Below are 17,908 nucleotides of genomic sequence, written 5' to 3' on the forward strand. Positions count from 1 at the left end.
AGCGGCGCCGTGCAAAAGACGCCCTGCCCAGGAGTGCCACGCAAAAGCAAATCACTCCTCGCTGCCTGCTATGCCAGGGTTCGAGCAGAGACCCACGCTCAGGGCTCGATCCATCCAGGTCTCCCAGGGTTTCAGAGACAACTCCCTGCAGAGAACCTGTTTTACCAGCCGCTCTCCACCAGTCAACAACTCCTCCAACACCAGTGGAGGAGGTGAATTACCTTGGGCTGAGTAGGAGGAGGCTGGCTCCCAGGGATCCAAAACAGTCATTAAAACACCTCCATCTGGGTGCAGTCCAGCCCTTTCCAAAGAGCATGGGAGGGTGCCCTGCTACTTTCAGCCTTTTCTGGACGTCTTGGATTGAGCCATCATGGCCTCCCTCTCATTATGAGCTTTGCTGCAGTTCCTCTGAGAACTCATGAAGTCTCAGAGGAAGTGGCTGAAGCATGGGGGGTATCCAATTTTTGGGTGCTGAACCCCTGTGCCAGAGGGGAGCTGTGTGCCCAGCCTCATCCCATGTCTGGACCAAATCCATCAAACCTATCGTCCCCCCGCCCCGGGCTGGTCCCGAGACCTTGTCCCCCCACACTCACACAGGGCAACATTCTCCTTCAAAGGGCAGATGTGAAGACAACAGGGGCACTGTCTTATTGGGGTGACAGGGGCACCCAGACACAGCAGAGCCCGGTCCAAGCCTGGTTTTTACCTGGGGCCAGCCCAGGTGCACAGTGTGGCCAGGACCCCAGTGCTTTCACTGTTGGGGGCAGCTGGGCAGTTATCATGGTGGGTGCCTGCAGAAAAAGTCATCCAGGACCCCTTGAGTACAAATTCAGTCTCTGATCCCTGTGTGACCCATCTCTCCACCAGCCTGAGGGACTGGTTATAAGGCTAGGCTTGCCACACATGCCTCCAGCCCACAGGGGTGTGCCCAGGACCTGAGCAATCAAAGGAATTACGTTAATCAAAGGTTCCTGATTAAAAACCCATTTCTAAAAGATAGCCCTGTCAAATGAGCCATCTGCTTCAAGCAGGGCTCATTCTCTGGTTTTCTTTCTTCTTGCAGTCACCAGTTGTCTTTCAAGTGTTTTCATACATACAGAAAATTCAGCAAGTTGTGGCATAAGGAAAAAAAAGTACTTAAATAACCTTGCAAGCGTCCTGCTAATTGCTGACAAACTATATATAGTAGTTCAGCATCACGAAGCTACTACAAAGCAATAAACCTTTCTGATTAATGCACTGTGAGCACTTTACTTGCAAAACTCATTGCCAAAGGATATCACTGAAGCATAGGATTTAACGGGATTTTAAAAAGGATTAGACTGAATGTAGTGAAAGAACACCCCCAGGTACGATCTACACAGCAAAGGAATATAAAACCTCACAGTTTGTGATTCCTCTCATTATTAAGATGAAGAAATTCTAGACAGGCATTTAGCAGCTGGGGATTAGGCAGAGGATGAGCCTCAGTGACACTCGCCCCTGACACTCCCCCAGTCTTTATTTTCAGCTCAGAGACCTTTTAAGCGGAACATGGTTTCCTCTTTATTTGAGACCCCTCAGTGGGTTTCTCCTCCATGGATTTGTCCAGTTTCTCTCAAACTCAGGAAAATCGTTAGTTTAAAAAACACCTTTCAGCAAGGAATTCCCCAGGTCTATTCCCCACTGCTGGAAAAGCTCCCTCCTCTCCTTTAATTTGGATAAGGTCCTGCTGAGCGGTTTGGCAGCACGTCGCTCTCTCATGGTTTGAGATTTTTGCTGCCACAGAGCATTTAGCTCATGTTTTCCCTGATGTTCCTCGTGTTTTTTCATGTTTACCATAATCCCAAACTATCACTCCCAAGCAGGCAACAGCCAGCCCAGAGCCCATCATCTTATATATGAAGTCATGTTGGATTTTTCCCTCTGTGTGTCACTTTATACTCCTCCAAATATCCCTTGCCATTTTATCCCCAAACCCCAAGTCCTGCAAGATCTTTCTGAACATCGGCGTCATCTGTCTTCATCTCTGCTATGCCGCATCTCTTGCTATATGCAAGAATTATCAGCAGAGTTTGTTATCTCACCATTGCTTCCTATTTGCTAAGTGATTATTTACCTCTACTTGGACTTTCACTCTTAGCAGTGGCTGACCTAAAGGTCTTTGCTTCTGGAAATCCAGAAAAACTCTTATCTACCAGGTTGCCCTTATCCACAAGCTCATAGATGCCTTTGGCGAACACCAGTCGCTTTGTGAGACCGGACTTCCCTTTACAAAAGCTATTTTGGCCACCCTGAGCTCATCACTGAAGCCCAGACCAAACTGCAGGTCCACAAAGCTGAAGGTGATGAGATTAAGCAGGGCCATGAGTCCATGTGGGGAAGGGACGCACAGGGGAACCAGTCTGACATTTATCCAGATCCACTCTACGCACCAGGCTGTCATTATCTGCTGTCCCAGATCTACAACCACAAGAGGAAAACTATGTGCTCTTGGCTGAGGGAGTTGTGCCACAGGACTCTGCTGCATGCAGACAAGGCTCTAGTGTAAAACCACACTTCTCTCCAGGTACCTGCTTTGCCCAGGGGTTGCTTTCCAGCTGCTTCACAGACCTGCATCTTCCCGAGGAGCTCAGGGAGGCCAGATCTTCAACTGATGTAGATCAGCAGAAGACACCCATTTATACCCACTAAGGAGCTAGACCAGTATCAGCAGGGTTGTTTTTTTTTTCCCTTGGGAACAGTGTCCTGTGTCTCATCCCAATGCAGAGCATGTTTCTTTGGCTACAGGGCAGTGGAGAGCTTCCAGTTTTCACAACTGTGCTGTAATTAAGGCACCCCTCAACCTCGCCCCAGGGCTCAGCGGTGAATCCTCCACCTCCACCCTTCTTGCCCATGCCAGTCCCCCAGCATCAGCCATGGCTCAGCTCCTCCCTTGGCTCCCCAGGCTCATCCCTGCCACGCTGCCGGTGGTGGAGCAGAGTCAGGAGCATCGTCTGTCCAGGCTTCCCAGCTGGGCTGGGGCATGGGGCTCAATGGCCAGGAAAAGGTATTTTTCACCCTTACTCAGCTGCCAACCTATTGCTGCAGAGGTGCAACAGCTTGCAAAGGTCCCACCGGCAAATGTTTTAAAAAGCTGCACTCCCCACACACACACTGAGGTCTCCCTGCATCCCCATGCTGGTGCTCTGCAGGTGCTGGGATGGTCCAGGGCTGTCCTTCCGCAGCTACAATTCCTTCAGCTTTTGGGAAGAAGTGTGTGATGCACTAGAAACTGATAGTACAGTGATACCTCTGCTGTGCAAAGAAAACCAGAAAGTGTCTGAGGTTGATGTGTGTTTGCTCAGAAACTGAACAAAACCCGACCACAGACTTTTCTGTTTTCAGTAGGAAAGGAATAACCCTTGTCCAAACTGCCTTGCACCTAGCTAGCAGAGGGGGTTTTTTTCATTTATAACTCAACTTTTTTTAAAAAAAGAAATAGTTTAGACAAATCTTGGGTCAGAAATGCCACCGTAATGTCCCACAGATCTATAGTGTTCTTCAGGTTCCCATTCTCTTCTGCAGATTGGCCTCCTCAGTAGATGCCATCTCCTGTGATGCCCTGGGTCTTAAAAGTGAAGAATCATGGACATCCCCAAAAGTGGTGTCAATGGAAACTTTTCAGATCATGGATAGAACAAGTGTGACTCATTGCCAGAAGCTGTATGGCAGACTGCATCCCTCATAGCACATGAAATTGGTTGCAATTAATGAGAAATCCCCTCTGATGAGACCAGCAAGTGAGAGGGCTCAGGCCACAGCAAAGGAAGATGGACAAGATGGACATATCCCACTCAGACCAGGTGCCATACCCCAACCCAGCCTCGTTCCTCCCCAGGGCTGCAGGACCTGAGCCTGGAGGGCTGCAGGAGGGAAAAACAGGGCTGAAGAAACCCATTTCTTCCCATTTTGTACTGCAGGCGACACACAGAAGCCGCAGTGATGACTCCCAGGGTGATGGGTGGTTGTGCCGATGTGACACGGTTGCCCCTGAGTTGCCTCCTGTGCAGCTTCAGCCACGGGGTTTGATCCTGCACCCACAGCACTGCAGATGCCATGGGGGGGCACGGGGTGGTAATGTTTAACCTTTACCACCAGGGACTGCATCCTGGCGTTACCCCCCGCGCAGGGCAGGGTGCTGCAGTGGTCTTCAGAGGCCATGGGATAAACTTTACCCCTTCCCACCCCGGGGTTTCCCATCGCTGCTAATCCTCCTCCTCTTCCTCCCTTTGCAGGTCCGGTCACCAGCTGAGCTGCAAATACGCTCAGGGAAATATTTGGGCACAGTTCAGATGTCTTAGGCATGACTGATTAGCAAGGAGTTCGCAGAGCACCGTAGGAAAGGAAGGGACCATTTTAGAACCAATTAGGAGGGATATTTTTGAAAGGCCATGCCAGGCCAAGCCCTTTGCATCTCTCTCACTGCAGTTTTGCCAGCAAAACCTTTCTGGTAGAAAATCATTGGGTTGATTAATATCTTTTCTGCTGTCCAATTTAATTTGCAATTTCTGCGATTTCAAGCTCTCAGTGCTTTGCTTTGCTTTGCTTTGCGGGCTCCTGTCTGCAATGGAGCAACCTGGAGGATGGTAGGGACAGGGCTCTGCTCAGTTCAAGGAGACAGGACTGACTCATGCAGTTCTTCTGGAAATAAATACAATTTCATTAGTGACTGCTCCAGCATCAGCTTCTCTCCCTAAGAAGAACCTTGCAAGTCCCCCATTTGGGCTGAATTTTTAGTAAAAAGGGATTACCGCAGGGTTCCCTTCTAATTCAGAGAGACAAAATTGAGATTATTGTCACCTAGGAGGGAAGCAACAGTGGGACTGCAGAGCCAGCCTGGTACAAGGGAAGTGATACGCATCTGGGGATGAAAGACTCAACCTGCCTCTTTTACCAAGGGGAGAGCTTGGCTCCCAGCTGGACCAGAGCCATGGAAGCAGCTCCAGAGCAGAGGTGGAGGAGAAGACGTGGCTCCCAGTCCCCTGATCCAACCAGGAGAGCCTCATGCTCAGAGCAGACACCTGCATTTTCCCCTCGAGATTCAATCCCTATAAAGAGATGGGGGGGGGGGGGTCAGGTTTCTAATAAAACTGAAATCCGTAACACTTTGTTTTCTTATGACTGATCCATGTGGTTTTCCACCAGAGATGGAAGAAAGCGGGACATGGTGACTGGGGAGCATCGTACTTTTTCAAAGTAGGGGAACTTGCAGAGGGAAGAGTTTGGGGGTTGGGTTTGGGTTTTTATCTCCCCACCCTTCAATCTAAAACACAAGGCAGCCATGCAAAGTCATCTATAGCCTACAACAAGTCCATGTGGGCTCTGGACCCTTGCTGAATACAGCCCAGCTGGTTCTTACTATGGCTGCAGAGATGTGCTGGTGAGCCCTCAGGTTTTGCTTTGCAGCAGTTTCAGGTGTCTTGGTATGCACGATCTGACAATGAGCTCAGCACGGATACAGGCTGGCTGCCAAGCATTGACCAGAGCCTGGTCCCACAGCACCCATCACCCATATTGCCTTTCATCTCACTACCATCCGTCCCCACCCCAAAAACACCACCACCCCCCTTTTATTTAATTACCAAATTAGCATAATTGCACCGAGCTCAGAGCAACTGTTCTCGACCCGGACTTGGCTTGCCATTTTCTGCTTCTGTTCCAGGTCTGAAGAAGGCTTTGTTTCCGTGAAACAAATCTTGCGATTTCCAGCTATACCAGTTGGTCAGGTAACAGTTATTACCTCTCCCTACACACCTTTCTTCCTCTGCCAGGATCACTGCAGAGTGTGTGAGTTCCCTCTGGGGATAGTGTGTGCAGCAAGATCCCAGGACACTGCCTCGGCATGGCTCCCACTCAGGGAGTGAGCTCAGAGGGGCGTGATCATAGCCAAAACTTTTTGCCTCCAGTGGTGGGGCAGCTTGGGCCATGGCAGCATCCTGGCATCTTGCCACACATGATCTCTGATCAGCTCCAAGAACAGAGTCGCTTGGGTTGGCCAAGACAGAGACTCGCTTCCCCGGGCTGCGCCTGCCAGGAGCCTGTCCCAAGGTGCACAGGGTGAGGAGAAGGGGTCAGCAAGTCCTGGACAGTGCTAGGCTGAAGCTGCGGCTGCTCTGCTGAATTAAGCTTGGAAAGGAAAAAATGGGTGGAAAAGGCTCTGTGTGCCATGCAACGGCTCTGGTCATGCAGGTGGTAGTCCAGGCCCCAGTTAGCAGGATGCTGATGGGGATGGAGAGTCAGGTGGAAAGACAAAGACTGAGCATCTGTGCTTGCTAAGGGAGCACATGTGTATTTTCCAGTTGACAAGCCACCTCTGATCTAACCCTGATTTTGGGAAGAGTTTTCATATTGAATCTTAAATACTCTGTGAAGGAGCTACTGGGTGTTGTGGCAGCCTGAGTGCTAATGACCAGGCTAGAAATAAGTGTTCCCATCAGTTGTCATCTACCCTAACTGTCTTTGCCCAGGGACAAAAGTGAGTGGTTCAGCTCAGTATCCCTGAATTGGCCAGAGGAGGGGATGTGATGTCCAGAGCATTTCAGCTGTCCTGCCAGTTTGGAGCCTAAACCCAAACCTACCTCCCTTCGATGGCTCTCCCTCGCTTGCACTGCTGGCCACTGAGCTACCTGAGTCTGCTGCAGAAAGTCCTGCAAGAGCCAACTGCATGGGGCCACTTTTTCTCTATCCCTAAAGAAATGCAATGTTTTTCTAGGAAGTTTGAGCTCTGTTGGAGACCATGCACTTTTTGATGCTGTTTCCTTCCAGCCCTGGTGCCTGTCTGGGGACCTGCATTTTGCTCTGAGCTTATAGCATTTTCTGTACTTTACAAGCTCACTACACAGGGACGGGGTGTGCTGCAAAACACCCACGGTGTCACACAGGTTTGAAACCATGGATGCTGCGATTCCTCTGGATACACTGGGGACATGGTCAAGGCACTGCTACAACCACCATGAACACCCCGTCGGGGCTGAGCCTCAGGCTCTGCCCGGCTCAGTGCAGCCAGGCAGAAGACCCAATTTGGTGTGAATTATTACCAATTCTCATCTCCAGCCCTGCTCTGAGGATAAGCTGCACATTCCTAGCTGCTTGCACTCGACCAGCTGCAGTCTGGGGGGCTGTGATACAGAAAATGTTAGGACTAGTGAGGAAGCATGAGCTGTTTGGCCTGAAAGGTGGATTCATCTCATGCTCTCCTGAAACATGGCTTGAATTAAGCCCTGAAATGGGGCTGCCCCAATTCCCACAGCTCCAGTGCCTGTGATAGGGCAGCTGGTGGGAGAGTTGGTGCCTGAGTGAGCAAGTTCTGAAGGCTTTTCCAAAACCAGAGGAAAAGCAGGGGTGGGGGGAGCTGGCAGAGAGCCATCTCTGCACTGAGACCCAAGCCTTGCTGCTTGGGAGGCTGGTGCATTGTTGGAGCCTGGCAAGGGCTGAGGTGCATGGGAGGGAAGAGGGGTGGCCTGTTCATGGGGCTGGGGGGGGTCTCAGCAGAGCTGGTGGGAAACCAGGGAGCAGCCAGGGGGGTCTGGAAGAGAGGAGCCCAAAGGAAGTCTGATCCCAGGGTGTGCTGCTGGCCCGAGCGCCAGCATGGGGACATTGCAGGGCGGCAGGAAAGGACCAGGGTCTCTACCCCACTGGACTGTGGACCAGCACCTGACCCCAGCCAATGCTCCCACAGTGACAAGCCCACGCGTGTTCTGCCCAGGAGACTGTCGTTTAATACACGTGCAGCCGCGCAGGTTCATCTCACACTGCACCTGCCGGAGGATGGGGGAGTGGGAGGACCAGCAGCCATCTCCAGGGCGTCTCTGTGGTGGTAGGAGGGTAGGGGTGGCCAATGGCCCCTTGGAGACAGCATGGCCTGTGCAGGTGATACCAGGGAGCTGCTGTGCTGGGGCCATACAGGAGCAAGGTTGATGGCAGCGCTGAAAGAAAGCAGCTCAGTTCTCCTTCCCACACAGTTGTCCACATGTTCCAGCTCAGTGGTGAATTCAGGGTAAGGGCATAAAGAGCATAGAGGGGCAGCAAGGGAAAAGGAGGCAGGCAGCAGGGGTGGGGAGGCTTTTCTTACCGATGCTCCTGTGGGAAAGAAACAGAGCAGAGCGGTGGGACAGAAGAGGAGTTTTTGGGCTGTTTTCAGCAGCCCAAAGTTGGTGCCAGTGATGCCCATACTGTGCAGGATGAGCATGGCATGGGCAGCAGACCCCAGAGCACCGGGGAGGACAAGCTGGGAGAGGAGGATAGCTGCTGGCAGGGGCTCCATGCCAGGGACATGCGGGGCAGGCACCCATCCCAAGTGTGGGGTGGGAGATGGGGCATGTGATGCCTTCTTCTGTAATGAGTGGGGTGGTTTCTGCATTTGCCCGGCCACAAGCGCAGATCAGGGATGCTGCAGGGAGCATGGGGCATCGCAGGGAAAGGAGGACCGGTCCCCTACCTTTCACTGGCCCGTAGGGGACTTGGCAGCATCGAACATCTTCTTTCGCCCCTCCATCCCTGACATGGCCTCCACATTCTTGCGCCAGTCACCCACTTCCACAGGGCGCTCCTGCCGGGAGGGATGGGGACACGGGTTGCAAAGACATGTGACAGGGTGGCCAGCAGTCCCATGCTGTGCCACCCTGTTGCACAGAGCCCTCAGCAAGCAGCACGGGCAAGGGAGCTGCCCTGTTGCAAATGCCCTCTCCCTTGGAGCCAGCTCTTCTGTGTATTCCTGCGCGTGGAGCTGATGGGGAAGATGGCAAACAGCGGCCTGATCTCCACAGGGAGGTCTGGATTCAAGTGGATACCCCCCAAAGCCTTGCTAAGTTGCATTAATGCACTAGAAGGCACAAAAATCCTAGAAAATTTCTTTAGGAGGAAGAAACCAGGACATGGGACTTAGTCCGGATTTACATCAGCACACTGGGACAAATGCAAGCAAACCCACTTTCTGCATAGACCCCTCCCAACCCACATAACACCCATCTACACCTTCTCCAAGCTTTTGGAGAGGACTGGGATTGCTGGTGTGACACTGAGACCCTGGCAGCAGCTTCCAGAACAGAAAGGGGAGATGACGGCAGCTCTGGGAGCATGCCCAGGTGTCTGCTCTGCCAACCCACAAGCATTCATAGATTACAAGCCATGCCCCAAAATCATCTCACGACATCTAAAATAAACTCAGATCTATTCACCACCTGGCGTTGAGGACTGTAAACACAGTTTTCCATCCAAACTACAAAACATGCTATACCAGCAAGGGGCGGGGGGGGAGAAAAATAATTGAAAACTGAGATTCTCATCCACTCTGCTGAGCTGGGACCAAAGGCTAAAACCCCTTTGGGGAGAGGCCCTTGGAAAGCAGCACAACTCTTGCCGTTGGGGTGCCTGCACACCCCAGGTAGGTTTGCGCATCATTCACTGTCTCTGGTATTGAGACCTTCCTCTCTCACATCTCTGGAAAGTCCGTGTGAACTGGGCCGTTTGTCTCAGGCCAAGCGTGTTTGCTGGGCTTGCTCTGTCTTATATCTAATCTGGTTCTGGGAGTTTCCTGGGTGTTTCCTGGGTGTGATTGCACTGAATATGAGCTCTCCTGGTTCCCTCGAAGACCAAAGACCAAGCTCTCTGCAACTGCAGCTCAACAGACATGCCAAGGGGTCCCCAGCTGAAAGACCCCCACATGCTCCTGGAGGGAAAAGCATCATGGATGCAGTCCTAAGTATCATTTGTTATTGTCTGTCAGTTACCTGGCCCAGTCAAACTGCTCCCAGGTGGTCCTACAACATTCTGCAATGGGCAGTGCCTCACAAGGACTGCCCCATGCTGTTTCTGAGGTTTACAAGGGCATAACCCACGCAGGCTTCACAGAGGACCTTGGAGAAAGGCAAGGGCATCCCTAGGAGGTGTCTCCATCTCTGGCCTCTAGAAGAGTCACCCACCTTCTCTGTGTCCTCCTTCTTGACAGACTTCAGGTTGGCTCTCAGATCCATGGACACCTTGTGCTTGGAGCCCAGCAGAGCCCTCAGCATGGCATCGGCGGAGACACGGACTCGACGCAGGGGAGGTCGCTTGAATTTTCCTCGGAGGTCAAGCACTTTGATTTTCAGATCTTTAATCTGTAGGTTGAGGAAAGGAGGAGGAGCCGGAGGTCATCGCATGGCTGCCTTGCACAAAAAGCTCCTGTGTGAAACAGGACTTTGCCAACACCGAACCCCAGAGGGGTCTGTGCCTCTCTTGCAGCCATGAGGACCACCTTCACCAAGGGACAGTCCACCTGAGTGCAGAGCTGTTGTCATTGCCTTGTCCCAGCCTGCTCAGATGACAGCCATACCACAAGAAGGAGCTCTCAGACCCACAAGGGGTGACCAGGGGAGTGAGGAGGTTGCCTGTGGACCCAGTGGGCAGTCTGAGTTCCCTGAGGCAAGGATGAACCTTGTGCTGAGTGATGCCTTGCAGAGCAAATGCCAACCCTTAGATAACCCCGGTGCATGTCCCACATCCAAGCTCAGCCCAGTCCATGACAGACCCCCGTCGAGGCCCAAGCTACCACCTGGGATGGAGTTAACGTAGAAGCAAACAGCCCATCCTGCCTCCTACCTCCCGAGTGTTATGGTTGCATTTTGCTTCAATGTCATATCTCTCTTCATCCACAATTTCAACCTTCTCATGCAGCTCCCTGCACAGGTCCTGGGGGCCAAGCACAACAGAACAGTGGTGAGCAATGCCCCTCCATGCTCCCAAGGAGTTTGCTACACCCTCGGACCTGAGGAATACCTGGAGCTGGCTCAGGGATAGCCCACTGGTGTGCAGTGGTGTGATCCGCTCAGACAGGTATCGTTCCTTCTCTGACTGCTTGTCCACAATCTCCTGTTCCCACTCCTCTTTTGCTTTTGCCAGCATCAAACTCTACAAGCACAAGTGAATGGCAGAAGTATTAACAGACAGGCTCCTCTGTTCCCCCTGAGCCTCCTCGCGCAACATCTCTAGGATGGGACTGTCCTGTCTGCCTCCCAAACCTCCTCCCTGATGTGGCCGTCCTCCCAAAATCATTGTGCTGCTGCAACACACATCAAAAAATCTCTATACCTTTTGTGTGGTGACCCTGAAGGCAGGGGGAACAGCATGGCCAGAGGTACCACGGGGCTGTGGTGGCAGTGGTCCCGATGGAGGCTGATGTCAGCACTTTCTTTGCATCGGTTTGCTCTGCTGTGGCAGTAAATTATTTCCCCAAGCCACAACCCGGGGAGCTCCCAAGCTTGTGCTGCAGAGCTGCTGGTGCACAAACATGAGGTCTGTGGCTTTAGAGCTAAAGGCATCAGAGACTCTCCCCAGCTTAGTAAATTGGAGGTAAGGGGAGGTTTGTTTGGTGCATGGACCACAAAGCCCACATGAGTGAGGACTTTTGAGAAGAGGTGGGAACGGGAGCTGCTCCCCAAGGCCCATACTTCTGCCATTCCTCATGGCTGTCCCACCGACCACGCACTTCAACCCCAGCTCCTTTTCCCCAGCAAGACAAACCCCAGGGAGTTTCCAACCCTCAGGACTCACCTTCAACAAGAGTTTGCGTGAGGCTGTGATCTTGGATTTTCTCTAGGGGAAAGGGGAGGGGGGAAAAAAAAACACCCCACCTTTGAAAACAAACTCACAGCAAATGCAGAGTAGCATCGAGATCAATCCCGAAAGGAAAGGCACTTACCTCCCTGCAGGCAGGCATGCATTCAGGAAGGAGCAATAAGGAACAAGAGAAGAAAACAAGGCATCAGTGAATAAGAGTCAAAAAAAGGTGACAGTCGAGAAAAGCATCTCATGTGATTGCAGTTGGTTTCCTTATTTCTGTAATAGTTGCCACCTGCAAGTGAGCCAGGTCTGAGATAACGGTACTCTCCGGAAACACAGTGGGCACTCAGGGCCACTGCTCAGAATGCCAAAATGCCACTCAAACACAGCACATGAGCTGTCACAGTGTCCATGGTGCCAGCACCAGTTCGGTCCCTGCGGTTTGGGCCACAACACCCTCAGTCACATGCCCCTGCACAGCTGGGGGCTGGCACACAGGATGCTTGGATCCTGTTCAGGTTTGCAGGGCTGGGGCATGTCCGTGTCATAACTTGACCAAAGCTTTGAAGGGAGGTTTCTCCCTTCTGTTTATGCCAGGGAATATGTTATATTTGTAAAATGTGCTACAAAGAGCCTCATGGCAAAGCGAATGGTGCTGCCCACCTCGGATCCCTTTTTTGGGATCTAGGCAGGCTCTGAGATTTGAATGGGGACGTTGTAATCACTAACAATTTTTATTTAAAGACAGTTTTGCAAGAGGAATGGCACAGAGTTCTCAAGCACAGGCCGATCTCCCAGCTGAACCCCCCAAAATTGGACAAGCTCAGCCGCCACGAGCAGCCCAGCGGTCAGGCGAGGATTTAGCGAAATCCAAGGCAAACTCGTGCTACTTACGGCTCTGGCATTGTGGCGTCGTTCGCCTGCAAAAGAAAAAAAAAAGGGGGGGGGGGGGGGGGGGAAGGAGCTGAAACAAACCAGCAAACCGAAATCCACCCGAGCCCAGAAAGCAGCGGCAGCGGCAGGATGCTCCCGAGGTCTGGTGCTGCCCCGTGCTGTCAGCAGGGAGAAGCGACTCCGCAGACTCGCCATCCCGGCGTGAAACACCGAGACGAACCGCCTAGCTCCGAGGAAACCTTATTTCGGGCAAGCTCCAACCTGCCGCCAGCCGGCCCTGCAGAACTCGGTCTCCTGTTCTTCAGGGTTTTCCCAAGTACGGAGCTGCTCCCCCGCCGGCCGCGTCGCCCACCGCACCTCGGGGCGAGGGAACGGAGGCGAGCGTGGCTGGAAAGCTCAGAAGAAACGGGGCACCTCGGAGCCCCCCGCACTGTGTCGGCTCGGGGAGTCCCGTCCCACAGCTCCCCGTGGGCAACCACAAGGATGATGGAGCCAAAGTCCATCTCAGGAGTGACGGAGCAAGGGGCAACGAGTCCTGGCCAAGCGGCTGAGCAGATTCCTTTAGTAGCCGCGTCCCTGGTGAAACACTTTACAGTTTGGTATTTTAAATTTGCTTGGTAATCCTATGCCCTGGCAGCTGCTTCAAAATGCACAGCCTTGCTAGCTTCCCCAGCACTGCCTCTTAGACTTCCTTCTCTTGCCAAGAAGCCAGGGCACCTTGTAAGCCCGAGTAATAGAAAACTGTGTGGGGAAATGCCAATCAATTTTTTTCTTCTCTTTCCAACCAGGAGTAACAAACTGATGCTGTATTTCAGAAAGAAACAGCATTTTCCAGTGGTGGGTTTAGTCCTTTTCCTTAGAACTGAAATGGAAAAGCTGGGATTTTTTGCCTTGAACTCTTTGCCTCCCCCTAAATTTGGAAACTGTTTTAAACCCCAAAGATTCCTGCTGGGGGAAAGAAAAAGGAACAATTCTGGTCTCTGGAACAGCTGCTCCCAGGTGTGTGTGGAGCCTGTGCCAAGCATATCTCAGTGCCCCTCCTGGCTCTGTCTGCTTGTCCTTGTCCCCTCCCCATGTCCCCGTGGCCAGAGCCGTGGCCTGAAGGAATGGAGTTTGTGGGGGAAATGCCATAAAATCCCAGCAGGAATCATACTACCCCCAAGCCTGCCAGATCCCTAGATTTACAAGGAAAAATCCCAAGGACAGGAATTTTTTTCTCACAAAAGCCGCATCAGTCAGCCGCAGCCAGAGATGCTGGTTTCATGCTGGTTTTGGTGATAAAACAAATGTCCCAGAGGACATGCAGGGAAGGTGGCTCCTCTTGCCTGACACTGGTGCATTGAGTGGGTCAGGTCCCAGCTGCTCCCTCCCAATTTATTACAGGGGAGGCAGAAAAGCCCTTGGCTTTCTGGAGATGAGCAAGGGCTGGGCGAAGCCTCTCAGCGTCTCCAGCATTCCCCATTGGAGCAAAGCCCAGCATCCCTAAAAGGTGGGACCCACACCACACCTCAGGCTGATGACCTCTACCAAGGTCAATCAATTTTTAGGGCCAGATAGTTCTAAATTGGCTTCCCAGAGGACAGCCAGGACTCAGCTGTGCCAGTAAGACATCCCCAGCAATCTTGTGCAGGGACTTTTAGGCTTGAGCTGGATCTGGAGCATCCACAAGAGACTTTGCTCTCTGATGGGAATGAGAGGATCTGGACAAGAAAATTCTGTACTGTTTGCATGCCCCCAGCTGTGAAAAGCTTAAAAAGCTTATCAAATCATCAGATCACAGAAATCCTTAAATGAAACAACTCCATAAAGCCAAACACAGTCAATCCTGACATCCTCCCCAATCCCAGGCAGCTGAGACATACCACGAACACACACGCAGCTAACATGATGCCACACACACTCTGCTCACACCCTTGAACCTCACCTTCCTGGTCACGCAAGTGACTGTGAGCAGTCAGGCTAGGACACATGGGCAAATGCTCCCCAAAATGGTCTTGTTTGCCAGTTTTCAGAAAAATCGAGCAAATCTCAGCTCCAAAGCCCAGCTGGGTATTTTAGCGTTATTTCTCCCCATTGCCGTCTCACCAATCCTCTCTCTAAGAGCATAGAAAATGTCTGAGCAACCTCAGACAGGGGGAGAAATTCAGACAAATTCACATGCCTCGGGGTCCTCCCTGCCACGCTGCCACGTGCAAGTACAGGCGGTCTCACGCTTGCACCTGTGTCACCACTAGCACACCCAGGGAGTCACGGGTGGGGGGATGCCCCGGGGCAGTGCCTTACCTCAGGGCTATGCAGGAGGGAGGTGATGCCTGGCCTCTGGAGTGCTGCACACTGCCGGGGGCTGGCTGCAGAGGGGGAGTATTAAATCGCAGCCTGCCTGCAAGTGGTCAGTAAAAATAGCACAAATCCCCTCTTGCGTGCACATGTTTGCTGCGAGCCCCAGCACCCCATGACGTGCTGCACACACCTGGGGCACCGTCTCAAACACAGGGCGACACACACACACACACACATATCACCCATGCACGTTAGTGTAGCCGTGTTTTATTGCACCCTTGATCCCCATGAGATTTAGTGAATTCCTGTGCTGTTTGCATGTGCATCACCCCAGCTTGGCCAGCACTCACTGCCTGACACCTTACTCACACACATGTTGTGTGTGAGCATGCAGATGTGCGGGGTTGGGCTGACCATGGTGCAATGGCAATGCCTGTGCAGACGGGGTGTATTCTTCATGGCATGTCTGTCCTGCTCCCCTCTGATGTAAAACAGCATCAGAGATGCTGGAAAAGCCCTGAGTCTGCAAGGAGGCAGAAACCTGAGCCAAAACACTGCAGTGTTTTTCCTTTGCGAAAAATCACCTGATGTTTTTTCTTTTTTCCTTTCTTTTTTCCTTTCAGAAAGTCTCTGAAGGGGACGGGAGTGGGGGGGAGCAGCCTGGAGAGCTGATGTGGTGCTGTCCCCCCATGCACGATGGTGCACATACGCTCTGCAACGCTGCAAGCACAGAGTGATATCCCCAGGGGAGCACTGGCTGAGGGGTCTCCCTGGAGCCATCAGAGCTGCTAGAGCAGGAGGGCAAAACCACCCCAGGCCAGGCCAGGGTACATTGCCAAGGGGCGATGGGGTGAAACAGCAAAGGTGGGGTTACAGCATCAGGCCAGATGGTCGGTTGGGACCACGGATGGGGCAGTCCCCTCTTCAGGGAGCAGGACCATCCAGACTTGCCCAGCACAGCACAGTGGGTTGAGATGCTGGAGCAAATTTCAGCCCCTCACAAGCCCCGATGTTTTCCCCATGAAATCCCTGAAAAGCAGCAAAGAAGCTGCTTTTTCACCGCCCTGCACCCAGCAAAGCCCCTTGCCCGGTATCCCCATGAAGGGAGGCTTCATGCGGCAGAGGACCGCAGGGGCAGGTGACACCTGTTCCCTGGGATATTTTTAGGGGCAAGTTTAGGAGCAAACAATTCCCAGCGTGCAGCCCAGTAGGGACAATGCCCGGTATTTTAATCCTGAGCCTATTATGGTCACAGAGGGGCACACAGCTGCATGCGTGGGGTAGGTCCCATGGTGGGGAGCAAAGACAGCTTCCCTGTCCTGCAGAGCAGGGAATGCATGGCCACCTTCCCCCCCTGCCTAGACACCAAGGGGGCAGCTGTGCCTTCATGGGGGGCGGGGGGAACAAAAGCCCCCAAGCTGGTGCAAGGTCGGTGGTGGTGACAGTGGCAATGGCAGTGTCAGTCCCATCCTTGTTTGACCTGCACTAGTCAAGTCCCAGCAAGCACAGGAGAAACCCCCCCTCCACCCTCCTCGGGGGCCCCTCCAAGGATGTTTCCCCTTCCCCAGCTCCAAGCGCCAGCGCAGCAGATCTGATCCCAGCTGCCGAGGAGGAGGCTTTATACCAGCCCCGTTAGACCTTTATAAGGCAAAAGCCCCCGCGGGGCCGTGCCTCCAGCATCTTTCCTCCCAGCTGCCTTGGGATTGTTTTTGGAGCACAGAGGAGCCAAAATTAGCCTGTGACAAAGGCACTGCATTCCCCACAGCCACAGCCGTGCTCCGGGGACCCAGGCAGCTCCCAACAGGGGCTGCTTTGGATGCCATTTGCTCCAGTCTCAGGTTTCATCCTCTGCTGGGACTTGGAGTGAGGAGGAGGAGGAAAGGGCAAGCAAGAGACGGGGTGGGGGGACCCCTTAATTCGGGGCTTCAGCGCTGGTTTCAAAGCCCCGGCGCTGCCATGGGGGGTCAGCAGCAGAAGGACTGACAGGAGCCCAGGATCTCCCCATCCCTCCTCTGCCACTGACATGATGAGGACATTTTGGGTCTCCATCCCTGATTCGCAAACTGCAATGAGCTGCCTCAAGATGAGGGGTTGTTTTATTAGCTGAGGTTGTGGGCACCCCACTGAGCTGCTGGCAGGTTGGAAGGGGACAGGCTGGAAATCTATAGGGCAGACCAGTTCTGAGGCCAAATTCAAAGCAAAATGATATCCCCCTGTTCCTGGGAGTCACTGATTCAAGTGAAGATTTCCCCAAGGGCTGCCACTGAGGGGATGGATGCCAACAGAAAATTCTGAGATACCTGTATGGGGAGGCCAGACCTACCCATGATCAAGTCCCCAGGGACAATCTGCTTGTCCCTAAACATCCCAGTGGTCCTACAGGTCACCTGTGTTCAGCCTTTTACAAGTGGACAACGTTGCATGTGTTTAGATGGATGTGGGCGGTTTCTCTCTCCCTCTGGACATGCTGAATCCCTGGAGGGTGCTGGTGCTTCCTCATCATTGGGCATCAGCCCCATAAGTATGGCAGGGCCTACCACAGCTGCCCTCCAGCTCCGGGGGAACTGCACGGGGGCCACAATGGTCCCTGACTCCTGAAGATATTGGGCCCCCAAATTCAAAGGAATCTGATCCCTGTGAGCCGTTTGGTTGCCCCACATGAAGCCTATCTCCCTGAAGAAGCAGACTTGCAGCGGTGTTGGAGGGATCCCTTCCCCTCCTCAAGGCCCCGGAGCCATCCCACCCATTATGTCCCTGCCCTCTTCCAAGCACCGTCCTCGTTTCGTCAACCCCGATGGCATTCACAAAGACAACAGGCTTCCCAGGGCATCCAGGACAGACTTAGAAACAACAGCTGAGCCGCTGTTGTCCTTTGGGACCTCACCCTCCAAACATGTCCATCCCACCCCTTAGCTGCCACTCTCAGAGCCAGCCCTAAATGCTGGGGCAGATGGCAGGACCCCACCAGCTGCCTCAGGTTTCTCACCAGGCTGGGGTGGAGGATGCACCACAGACTCACCATGGGGTCAGAGAAGGTTTTTCGTCTGTGGAACAGCTCAGAGGCATGGGGACATTGGGGTCACCTCCTACAAGCAAGGTGATTGCAAGGTTGCAGGACCGCAGTGTCACATTGCAATGAAGTTGTGAGGGTCCATGTGACTTGTCTTGATGAAAC

General features: G+C 53.0%; 1 protein-coding gene across 1 annotated transcript; it reads right to left on the reverse strand.

Moving 5' to 3' along the window:
- Positions 1-7,726: 7,726 nt before the first annotated feature.
- TNNI1 (troponin I1, slow skeletal type) lies at positions 7,727-14,792 on the reverse strand. The gene is made up of 8 exons (XM_049832183.1): positions 14,737-14,792; positions 12,450-12,479; positions 11,551-11,592; positions 10,777-10,908; positions 10,600-10,689; positions 9,942-10,118; positions 8,459-8,569; positions 7,727-8,100 (listed from the first exon to the last, which is right to left on the reverse strand). The coding sequence occupies exons 4-7, from the start codon at positions 10,900-10,902 to the stop codon at positions 8,462-8,464; spliced, it is 501 nt and encodes a 166-aa protein (XP_049688140.1). The 5' UTR covers positions 10,903-10,908; positions 11,551-11,592; positions 12,450-12,479; positions 14,737-14,792; the 3' UTR covers positions 7,727-8,100; positions 8,459-8,461.
- Between the last annotated feature and the right edge of the window lie 3,116 nt (positions 14,793-17,908).

The sequence above is a fragment of the Accipiter gentilis genome, chromosome 29 (genome assembly GCF_929443795.1).
Source record: "Accipiter gentilis chromosome 29, bAccGen1.1, whole genome shotgun sequence".
Taxonomy (NCBI): Eukaryota; Metazoa; Chordata; class Aves; order Accipitriformes; family Accipitridae; genus Astur; species Astur gentilis.